We start from the raw sequence: 12671 nt of genomic DNA on the forward strand, positions 1-12671 counted from the left end.
GAGAAAAGTTTATTCAATTTGGCTAAAGTGAGAGGGCAGGAGAGATGAGCTCTCAAATCTGACCTGCCTTTCAACATAACTGTGGGCTTTTATGAGTAAGGTAGATATGCAGGAGGGGAGATCCCCGATGATCAAAGTTGTCTGCGTCTCTAGGGTAATCAAACTTCTGCATGCAATCAAGGAGGTCTGCATGACCTAAGGATCATTGTTCTTTAAAAGAAAAACGAGTCCATTAATCCTGCTGGTTGCCCCCAGAATTTAGGATATGAAGTTAAACAATTACTAGTGACTATATTCTCTCAAAATGACTCTATACTCCATGCTTGCTTGCATGGAAGAAGAAAAGGACAAAGTAAAATGAACACATAATGATTTTTATAACATAGGCTCAGTTATACCACCAGGCATGTTTTTAACATTTAAGTGCTAATGCTTCTAAGTGTATTGCTATTAATTTAAGATAAACATTCCTCATGTTATGAAACTACCCCACAAAGAGATTGAATTTTATTAAACACCTTTTCAACATAAATTGTGGTAATTGGTTTTTCTGCACCATCCAATTAATGTGATAAATTATAATATTCCTAACATCAGCCCACTCTTGCACTTCTAAGTCACATTAATCATAGTATATTTTAATTAAATGTTGAAATGTTCAAAACTTTTAATACTGGGTCTTTGCATAGTCATAAGTGACATTCATCTTTAAATTTCTTGATAGTGCCATTAGGCTTGAGAAATAATAAAATCCAAAGCCCCCAACTGACTGAATGGACCCCCAGTTGGCCAAGGGAACTCTGGAAAAACCTCAGAAGCTGAGTTCCCATTCATGTCAGGAGAGATGGGAGGTCAGACACACCACATTATTCCCTTCCCTTAGCTAACTAACATTAGGCTTTCTTCCCTACAGTCTAAACAGAAACCAGCCCTTTCAAAAGACTCCACACTGAAAATGTCAATGACTAGTTTATCTTCCCAGGTACGCCAAAAAGACATAGATTAATTATTCCTTCACTCCTGAGACATCTGCTTCCTGTATTCCTTTTTTCTTCAAATGTTTACCTTATATAAAATGTAGATTTACTGGGTACTAAAGTCTGAAAACTATATAATCATTAATCTCACTGCCACATCCCCTTTTTAAAGGAAAATATATAAATACTAAACCTTTTGAGACCCTCTAAAGAAAAAACAGCCACAGATGCACCTGTGACCCCTATTTTTCCCAGATGCATTCTCAAGCTGGCTCAATAAATCTTGACGATTTGAGACTTATGCCTCAATCACTCATTTTGGTTGTCAGGCTCTATTATCAATAGTTTTCATCTTTAAAAAATCAATTAGAAAAGCTGTCTTCCTCTATAATGCCCTGAAATGGTTTCAGAAATATAAGAATTTTCCTTTTTCTGACAGTCTGGTAGAAATTATCTTAAGAAACATTTACTTTTGTTGGATTTTTCTTTGGGCAGCTTGGAAATCCTGTTGTCTGTGAAGGATGAGATGGTGACTGGCCCAAGGCTATCACGTGAAAGAAGTCGCCACTTTGGTATATACTTTCTTTTCTATGTTTGTTATAATAGCGCCGGTTAGCTTTCTCTAACTAGTAAGACTGTCCTCACTGGGAATCAATCTCAGTAAAGCCACCTCTCTATGTATCACCTATGCCAAATGTCAGCAGCAGTATTACTGTTCTGTGTGGATAAAAGCCCCAGTAACATTACTTGCAAATTTTTACGAAAACCATTTGCCCCCTCTGACTGCCAAGGTCTGTTCTCCAGTCCTCCACATTGACCCACGGGATATTATACAGTGTGATTTCCTAGCCCCTTTCAAGGCACACAGGTTCCAAAACGTTGGGAATATTTGAAGCAATAAGTGTTTTTGTATGCTAATGAGATGGCTGGTAGCTGGAGGCTCCTGGATAGTCTCAGGATGGGGGCTGGTTGCTAGGAGAACCAACTATGTGATTAAAGGGTTGGAACTTTCAGCACTCCCCATACCAGCCTCCAAAGAAGCAAGGGGGTGCTGAAGGTTGAGTTTATGACAATGGCCACTGACTTAATCAATCATGCCTACCTAATGAAGCTTCCACTAAAAGATGGGATTCAGAGAGCTCCCTGGTTGCTAAACACATCCATGTGCTGAGAAGGTGGCACAAGCCAAATGCACAGGGATAGAACCTTCCAAACCTCGCCCTATGTGTCTCTTTCATATGGCTGTTCATTTGTATCATTTGAAATATTCTCTTATAATAAATAGGTAAACATAAGTAAAGTATTTCCCTGAGTTTTGTGAGCCATCCTAGCAAATTATGGAACCCAGGGAAAAGAGAGTTGTGGGAACCCTGACTTATGGCCAGTTTGTCAGAAGTACAGGTCACAACCTGGAACTTGCAATTGGTACTTCAAATAGGGCAGAGTCTTGTGGGACTGAGATCTTCACCTGTGGGACATGATGCTACCTCCAGGATGATAATGTCAGAATGGAATTGAATTATAGGACACCCAGCTGGTTTTGGAAAATTGCTTGGTGTGGTATAAACCCACATATTTTGGTGACCAGAACTGTGCAGGAATTGACAGTGTTATCAAAGAAAAAGTGTTGGTTTTTGCCTTACAATAAGCTAAGAGGCTTTATTTTCTCCCACAGACAAGGAGAAAAACATTAAGTTTGTGGTGAACTAAGGAAGGCCACAAATTATTTGACACTACTCCCATCAACAATTGTTTGCCCTAGAATCTGAGCTGGCCTGTACTATTTTCACCAATAGAGGATTATGGAAGTGACTTTATGCCAGTTCTGGGCCTAGCTTTTAAAATAACTGACAGCTTCCTCTTGGCCCTTTGAAATCCTGAATCCCTACCCTGCGGAAACCACATGGAGAGGTCCTAAGACTAGAGGCAATGCTAGAGTAAGTAGACAGATATGAGAGCAGGGTAGGAGAGAGGCCCCCCAGGAATGCCAAGCAATGGTTGAGCCATAGTCAAGCAATCATAAACCTTTTCCTCTGAGATAATGAACAGGACAAGGGAGGGCCCCCAGAAATGTCTGGCTCTCATCAGGTGAAGGACAGGTGAGCATAAAACTATCCCTCTGAGACAATAAGTGGCCACAACTGCCACCAGAAGGGAAAGGAGTCCTCCAACAGATAGAAAACACCTGGAGCCAGCGAACCACAATCCCTGATAAAGTATCAAGTGTGTGCAAAGGGGAGCAAGATGGTGGACTTTGACCTGTATATGACCTTCCTGTATATGACCAGTAAGGAAAAGTCGTCCCAAAGGAGCATGCATACAACTTCAGTAAACACGCTGTGCACGGGACCCCTCACAAGTGCTGGCAGGCCACTGCACACGGGTAATCAAGCAACAACCTGCCCAAGGGAAGGATCAGCAGGGGAGAAGAGCCTGGAAGACGAGTCAATGTATAAAGTCTCAAACCAAGGATCAAGAGAGGCACTTGAATCTCTCAAGTGGCCTGCTTGATTTCTTTAAAGTGTACTTTGCTTTTTTTTTTTTAATAAACTTTGCCTCTGCTTTAAACCTACTTCTGCCTCTCAGTTGAATTCTTTCCTCTGAGGGGGCAAAGACCAAAACTTCTGAGAATCACTAGTCTTCTGGCTGATAACAGGAAGAGGGGTCTGGCTCAACCCAGCCTTTCAGCCCTCCCTGCCAAGGCAGCAGACATATAGAAGTTATCTGGGACCTCCAGAGCAATCGGGTTGCCAGGTGAATACCACCAAGGGACCCCAAGTGATACCTTATGGAGTATAAGAAATGCTCAGCTGGGCCCTTTCTGAATTCCAATCCAAGTTATGAGATTTAATAAAATCATTATTGTTTTAAGCCACCAAGTTTTGGGATAGTTTGTTATACAACCAATAAATAACCAGAACAGTCTTTCACACACAAAAAAATTTTATTGTGTCATGTTTTTGCCAAATGAAAGACTCTCTTTCTAGCTCTAGCCCAAATAACCTTATAATCCCTTAAAGGAAATTAATCCTCCTTATCTTTACAATAAGCTATAGAAAGTGTTCATTGTAGAAGTAGACTCCTATTTCTATTGAAATTAGTGATTCTCAACTATTAGTATACTTAATAATTTGCCTGGGAAATTATCAAAATGCTGGTTTCCAAGGACCCTTACCCAGACATTCTGATTTGGTAAGTCTAGTGTGGGGTTCAGGAATCTCCATTTTAAGACAGATACCCAAGTGATCTTGACACTGGTGATCCCAAGAACACACATGGAGACACATTTTAATAAAAGGTGCCAGAGACAGTGAGGCTGTGAGCTAAGCCATGTCAGTGGAAGTAAGGAAAAAACAAGGCACTTTAACTGATCTTCCCTGTCCGTGTCCTCCAGCCTCATATCCAGGATTCCCTTATCCGCATTCTTAAGCTCTGTATCCAATTAAAAACATATTATACTTTTCAGAGAGTTTTATGCTTTTTATTTTATTTTAGCCTCTCAACCACTGTGTGAAGTAGAACAGATATTTTACAGAGAAGTGCGTATCTGACAGCTGCCAAGTGCACAATTTCTGGGCATAGAGTATCTGAAGTTAAGCACCCAAGTCTGGGTATGTATCTATGTATGTATGTATTTATATTTATATTTTTAAAGGAATGTCAGTTTCTTCAAATCAGAAACACCGCCACCAAGACCCATTTTCTTCATTATGATAGTTACAATCTGGCTTAATGATTAAGTGTGGATTGCTAACTCCCACAGCTTCCAGCAGCTTCTGGGCTTCCTCATCAAATGCCTCTTTGCACAACCTGAGAAAACAAGGGAACATCTCTTTTCCTGTATTCAATTTCCCTACAGCCCTCCACTTTCTCTGTAAAGGATTTATTTCAAGAGAAAAAAAAACTGTTCTGTTAAAATAGAGAGAGAATATTATAACATGGGTGAGGAGTGGGGAAGGGAACTGAGAGATATAGTGAGGGAGATACAGCAGTTGAAGGAAAATAGAAGAAATTAACAGAAGAGAAAGAGAAACCAATTAAAATTAAAAAGGATCCTCCAAGAGCCTTTTGCTATCCAAGCAAAATTAATACTACTACTGATAATAATGAAAACAACTAACACATTTATTGTTTATTGTTATGCTAGGCACCATTCTAAGTACTTGGTCTATATTGACTCAGATGCTCATAATAACCTTACAGGTAGATTTTATCATTTCACCCATTTTACTGATAAGCAAATCAAAACAAAGAGCAATGGGGGACTAGCTTTAATTAAACATTTAGTAAGTGGTAGGGACAGAATTCAAACTCATCTAGGCTGGTTTCAGGGTGCTCAATATTCAACTACTGTGCTATATTATATCTCTCAAAATTCAGTGTTCTATGAGAGAAAAACAAATAAGTGTCTAGAAAATACCCAAGGATACATAATTAGGTTGATTCTGAGGCCTGTAGTAAATGAGTGGCTCCCCAAATCCTTCATTACAGGAAATGCTCCCCCTGAGAAACTAATGGAGACTTACCCTAGAACTTGTAGTTTACACTTAGGAGACTTCAGGACTTTATATAACTTCATAATTCCTTCATACCCTAAGGTATTCTGTGTCAGATTCATTTTTATCAGTCTTTGGTTGCAGATAAGAGCAGAGGAGAGATCTTGACAGCAGAGAGATGTCAAACCACAGTATTCCAACCTGTAGAGAAGAGAGACAAAAGACAAAAATGAATTTATTCGATGACACAACAAAGCCCACAAGAGATCTGTGAACTCAGAATGGAGGATAATTCCAGAAACTTTAAAAAATGAGCACAGTATAAATTCAAGGACTATAAGCACCTATAATATTCATTATTACCAGATATTTCCAGGCTGAACTTATCCCTTCCAAAATCATGAATTACAAATTCGTAATTATTAAGGAATAAATAAAACATACACTCATGTTACAAAATACTATGAAGCAGTTGAATCCTTGAACATCACTAAAAATACATCACTATAACTAGATATAGGAATTTTGGTAGTGAGTGTTTAAAAAGCAAGGAATAGGCCAGGCATGGTGGCTCATGCCTGTAATCCCAGCATTTTGGGAGGCTGAGGCGGGCAGATCACCTGGGGTCAGGAGTTTGACAAGGCCAACATGGTGAAACCTCGTCTCTACTAAAGATACAAAAATTAGCTGGGGGTGGTGGTATGAACTTGTAATCCCAGCTGCTTGGGAAGCTGAGGGAGGAGAGTCGCTTGAACCCAGGAGGTGGAAGTTGCAGTGAGCTGAGATCGTACCACTGCACTCCAGCCTGAGCTACAGAATGAGACTCAGTATCAAAAAAATAAAATAAAATAAAATAAGCAAGAAACATAATAAGGTCTCTAGCATCATGCCATTGATGCAAATAAAAATGCAATTCTATGGCATATTTTGAATACATTAGGTCAGCTGCCTATAGGTGGGAAAGAAAATGGCTAATTGAGATAAATTAACCAACCCACCCATCTGTCAGTCAAGGGCCTCTGCACAAGCCGATAATAGTATATACATGAACTGAGGAAGCATGTCAAACTCAACCTTCTGCATCTAACATTCTCCTAAACAATTTGAATCTAATTTTTACCTTATGTTTACCTGGCCATTGAACAACTGAGTGCCTATACAGATGCTGAGCATACGAAACTTTTTTTTGTTAAGTGATCACATTTATGTGATGAAGAGATGGTCCCACTAATTATGAGACAGGGTATGTAAATATCACACAAAATCTTTCTTAGTGGAAAAAGCATCATAAAACAAAGTGTTATCATGAATTCATCAGGAAATATAATCATTTTATATTTTCAGTCACAAATTACAGTCTCAAAATATAGAAGACAGAAACGAACAGAACTGCAAAGTGAAAGACTCAAATCTAGAATTTTAATGAAAATTTTAACATTTTTCACAGTAACTGAGTTCTCTGGGAAAAAGGTCACTAAAATTTAGATAGTTTAAACAGAATTAATAATCTTAATCCACTGATACAGAATACTGCAACTGCCTGGGCACAGTAGCTGGCACCTGTAATCCCAGCACTTTGGGAGGCCAAGGAAACAGAGTAGCTTGAGGCCAGAAATTCAAGACCAGCTTGGGTAACAGAGTAAGATCTCATCACTCCTCCCCCGCCCCCCGCCCCCAGCCCAAAAAAGAAAAAAAAAAAGCCAGACATGACAGAAAAACCCCCTGTACTTAGAAAAACTAAAAACTAAATTAGAAATAACAATTTTTCATGTTCTTAAGTATGTTTAAAAAGTCATGTAGCAAATGACAACAAACTTCAAAGAACTGTACTCATGCACAGTATGTTCTCAGAAAACAATTCTACAGACTGAATATAAAAAGAAAAGCCTCGTATTTGAAAATTAAGGAGTATGTTTAAAAATAACCTGTTAGTTGAAGAAAAAAGTTCTAGGTAAGTTTACAAATGTTGTGGACTCAAAAATAACAAAAATACTGCATACAATATCAAAATTTTATGATTAAGTTAATGCAGTCATTTGAAGGGAAGTTGTAACCTTAAATATCTTTGTTGGAGAAGAAGAAAGGGACTATGTATGTCTAAGCATCCAACTCGAGAATTTAGCAAATGGTAAAATAAACCCAACAAAAGTACAAGAAAAAATAAGATAAAAACAGAAATTAATGAAACAGAATGCAGATGTACAACAGAGTGGATCAACGTTGTGTTCTTTGAATACAAAAATAAAGAAAGGGTCAAATGGCCGGGCGCGGTGGCTCAAGCCTGTAATCCCAGCACTTTGGGAGGCCGAGATGGGCGGATCACGAGGTCAGGAGATCGAGACCATCCTGGCTAACACGGTGAAACCCCGTCTCTACTAAAAAAATACAAAAAACTAGCCGGGCGAGGTGGCGAGCGCCTGTAGTCCCAGCTACTCGAGAGGCTGAGGCAGGAGAATGGCGTAAACCCGGGAGGCGGAGCTTGCAGTGAGCCGAGATCTGGCCACTGCACTCCAGTCTCGGCGACAGAGCGAGACTCCGTCTCAAAAAAAAAAAAGAAAAAGAAAGGGTCAAATTCAATATCAGAAATGAGAAAAAACATATCACTATAGATGATTAAGAAGTTAAGCAAATAATAAAATATTAGATGCTTGCCAATAAGTTTTAAAATTTAGATGAAATAGATAAAATCAACAGTATATACTTAACAAAAGTACTCTATGTGAAAGAGAAAACCTAATTATTTAAAAAATTGAATCAGAAGTCAAAAATTTTACACACAAAGAAACTCCAGGTTAGACAGCTTTACCAGAAATTTTTACAAAATTCAAGGAAGAAGTAATTCCAATCTTACAAAAATTCTCTCAGGAAACTAAAAGATAAGGAACACTCCTGAACTCATGAAAATACGGTAATTTTGATGCAAAAACTTGATGAAGACTGCAAAAGAAATTATAACCTATGTCCATTATGAACAAAATTGTTAAATGCTGTCACTAATATTGACATTAATAAAGTAAATTACACAATGTACATAGGAGATATGTCCAAGTTGGTTTGATTCCAAAAATGCAAAGTTCATATAATGCATACATCAATGTGATTCATCACATTTGACAAAATTCTTCAGGGCTAAGCAACTTTAGCAAAGTCTCAGGATACAAAATCAATGTGCAAAAATCACAAGCATTCCTATACACCAATAACAGAGAGCCAAATCATGAGTGAACTCCCATTCACAATTGCTACAAAGAGAATAAAATATCTAGGAATACAACTTACAAGGGATGTGAAGGACCTCTTCAAGGAGAACTACAAACCACTGCTCAAGGAAATAACAGAGGACACAAACAAATGGAAAAACATTCCATGCTTATGGATAGGAAGAAAGAATATCATGAAAATGGCCACACTGCTCAAAGTAATTTATGGATTCAGTGCTATCCCCATCAAGTTACCATTGACTTTCTTCACAGAATTAGAAAAAACTACTTTAAATTTCATGTGGAACCAAAAAAGAGCCCGTATAGTCAAGACGATCTTAAGCAAAAAGAACAAAGCTGGAGCCATCATGCTACCTGACTTCAAACTATACTACAAGGCTACAGTAACCAAAACAGCAAGGTACTGGTACCAAAACAGATATATAGACCAATGGAACAGAACAGAGGCCTCAGAAATATCACCACACACGTACAACTATCCGATCTTTGACAAACCTGACAAAAACAAGCAATGGGGAAAGGATTCCCTATTAAATAAACGGTGTTGGGAAAACAGGCTCTGGACCCCTTCCTTACACATTATACAAAAATTAACTCAAGATGGATTAAAGACTTAAACGTAAAACCTAAAACCATGAAAACCCTACAAGAAAATCTAGGCAATCCATTCAGGACATAGGCATGGACAAAGACTTCAGGACTAAAACACAAAAAGCAATGGCAACAAAAGCCAAAATTGACAAATGGGATCTAATTAAACTAAAGAACTTCTGTACAGCAAAAGAAACTGTCATCAGAGTGAACAGGCAACCTGCATAATGGGAGAAAGTTTTTGCAATCTATCCATCTGACAAAGGGCTAATATTCAAAATCTACAAGGAATTTAAACAAATTGACAAGAAAAAAAAAAAATCCCATAAAAAAGTGGGCAAAGGATATGAACAGATATTTCTTAAAAGAAGACATTTATGTGACCAACAAACACATGAAAAATAGCTCATTGTCACTGGCCATTAGGGAAATGCAAATCAAAGCCACAGTGAGATACCATCTCATGTCAGTTAGAATGGTGATCATTAAAAAGTCAGGAAACAACAGATGTTTGAGAGGATGTGGAGAAACAGGAACACTTTTACACTGTTGGTGAGAGTGTAAATTTGTTCAACCACTGTGGAAGACAGTGTAGCGATTCCTCAAGCATCTAGAACCAGAAATAACATTTGATCCAGCAATCCCATTACTGGGTATACACCCAAAGGATTAGAAATCATTCTACTGTAAAGACACATGCACACATACGTTTATTGCAGCACTATTCACAATATCCAAAACTTGGAGCCAACTCAAATGTCCATCAATGATAGACTGGATAAAGGAAATGTGGCACATATACACCATAGAATACTATGCAGCCATAGAAAAGGATGAGTTAATGTCCTTTGCAGGGACATGGATGAAGCTGGAAACCATCATTCTCAGCAAACTAACACAGGAACAGAAAATCCAACATCCCATCTTCTCACTTGTAGGTGGGAGTTCAACAATGAGACCACACGGACACACGGAGGGGAACATCACACAACAGGGCCTGTTGGGGGATGAGAGGCTAGGGGAGGGATAGCATTAGGAGAAATACCTAATATAGATGATGGGTTGATGGGTGTAGCAAACCACCATGGCACGTGTATACCTATGTAACAAACCTGCACATTCTGCACATGTATCCCAGAACTTAAAGTATAATTTAAAAAAAGAAAAAGAATATTCCTAGCAAATTAGGTGTAGAAGGCAATTTCCTTAAATTGATAAATTGGTGAACCACTGAAATTGTGCTTTAAACATTGGGAACAACATATGATAGTTCATTATCCCCAGACATGTTAACATTATATCACATATATTAACAGTTACTAAGGCACATAAAAAACGAAAAAAAAGAATGTAAGAACAGAAAAGGAAAAAATAACTATATTGTATTATTCCTAAATGATGTGATTGTATACCTAGAAAATACAAAAGTATCTACAAATTAGCAACTAGAATAAGCAAGAGAATGTGGCAGGCTATTGGATAAGAAACCAACTTTTTAAAAAATCCTATGTTTCTATGTATAAACACAATGAAAAAAATAACTAAAACAATCATTTACAACAGCATGAAATATAGCAAGCACTTTGGAATAAAGTTAACCAGCAACAAAATACAAGACCACTCAAGAAAAAATTACTAAGCTTTATTACAGACCTAAATAAATGAGATATGTCTTTTTGGTGTATCAGGAGACTCACTGATAGAATAAATGCAATTTGATTCAAGACACCAACATATAGGTAGGTTGGGGGGCAGTGCATATGTATGTAACTTGATAAGTTGATATTTCCAATTTATTTGCCAATGTAAAGGGGAAGGAGAGCCAAAATTCTCTTTAGGAAGATGGGAATACTTGCTGTAGTAGGTACCAGGGCTTATTATAGAGCTATATTAATTAAGACAGCATTGTTAGAACTGGGAATTACAAACAGGTCAGTGGAAGAGAAAACAGAACCCAGGAACAGATCCATGCATCAATGAAAATGTGGTTTATAACAAAGATGTCCCTACCAAGCAGAGGGGAGAAAAATTTCAATACCTTTTGCTGGAAAAAAAAAAATGAGTATATAGGAAAATTATAAAATAGAACGTTACATCTACCTATATTTTTAAAAGGTAGATTAGAGGCTCCAAAGCTTCATAATTTGCCTTTGATATTTCAGAGATAATATAGAATTAGAATATAATGTATAAGATATAATGGGTTTCTGTAAATATTGTAAAGATGTTTTTCTCTCCCATTTGTATGATTCCTCCAGACCGAAGGTCTCCATGCAAGTAAAGGATAATTGGAGAATAGATGAAGTTCTAGCCACTAGGATGGGACAAACTGATTTCATCGGTGTAGGGGAAGAGCAGCAACAATATTTGGAATGGAACACCTTAGAACCTGGAGGTGTGGCGAGTGAGGAGAACAATTCATGCTCTATTTTTTCACCTAGATCCAAAACTTCAGCCTGGCAAAATAATTATGTGGTCCATGGAGTCTATGCAGCAACTGCAGCTAACAGACTGACCCACAACCTGGTTTGTTATGCCTGTCTATACACTATGAAAACAGAAAATCTAATATAGACATAGCAGGTCCTGAACTACTTTGCTGTGCCTGATGCCATCAATAGCAGCCTCCCAATATGAAGCCTTATCATATGTATACAAATACAATCACTAGCACAACCTTGTTTCAATTCGATACAAATCTGCAAGCTTCTCTTGATGCCAGAACAGCCTTGGAATATACCATGTATGAGAATGAGACAGCTACAACTACCAGTGAGACTGCTCACCTGGCTTAATCAAACTAGTGCAATGGCTAACCAAATAAAATATAACAACAAATCGAAAATTAGAGTGACCTCTACTTTCAGTTACGTGTTTGCTTGTGGGGAAGAGCGGACTGCTAACTGTCTCTTTACTGGGGAGGAGGACTGCTTTTGGCCAATCTTTATTTATTTATTGCCAGTGACATCAAAGAATGGTAGGTCATTTTAGACTCCCTTGTATGAGTTCTAATGCATAAAAGACCTAGTAGTCCTTCCTGGAACTTACTCAGTTGACTGAGTCAGACCCCTGTGGGAATGTTTGAAATCAATACTACACATTGGCCTCATCCCATGCTTGGAGTTTTGTTATTAGTGGCCTTAATTAAATGGTAGATGAGATTAATTGAACAGATTTGGTCCCAATCTCTGTTAATCAGAGTGGCCAGTGGAGTAGCATATTCATGTGAAAATTCACCAGAAGCCAAGATTTTACTGTGTAGAAACAAGGGGTAGACATTTTGGGGAGATATTCTTCCATAGGTCTTTCTCTCCCCTACATGTTTGCTAACAAAAATGGAAGGCCCTGACAACTGTTTACCTCGGCCATTTTCCAGGGTTGTGTTT

The 12671-nt window shown here is 38.1% G+C and overlaps 1 protein-coding gene across 2 annotated transcripts in view; it reads right to left on the bottom strand.

Moving 5' to 3' along the window:
* NLRP14 (NLR family pyrin domain containing 14) overlaps window positions 1-12671 on the bottom strand; it is a 58460-nt gene continuing 45789 nt past the window's right edge. The window contains exons 11-12 of one of the 2 annotated variants that reach the window (XM_050756101.1): window positions 5504-5674; window positions 1-210 (exon numbers count right to left, since the gene is read on the bottom strand). In XM_050756101.1, coding sequence (XP_050612058.1) covers window positions 177-210; window positions 5504-5674 — 205 coding nt within the window. In that variant the 3' untranslated portion in view covers window positions 1-176. Of the gene's footprint in view, window positions 211-4397; window positions 4788-5503; window positions 5675-12671 lie in introns of those variants that run through there. The other variant, XM_050756100.1, reaches the window with a different exon arrangement.

The sequence above is a fragment of the Macaca thibetana genome, chromosome 14 (assembly GCF_024542745.1).
Source record: "Macaca thibetana thibetana isolate TM-01 chromosome 14, ASM2454274v1, whole genome shotgun sequence".
Classification (NCBI taxonomy): Eukaryota; Metazoa; Chordata; class Mammalia; order Primates; family Cercopithecidae; genus Macaca; species Macaca thibetana.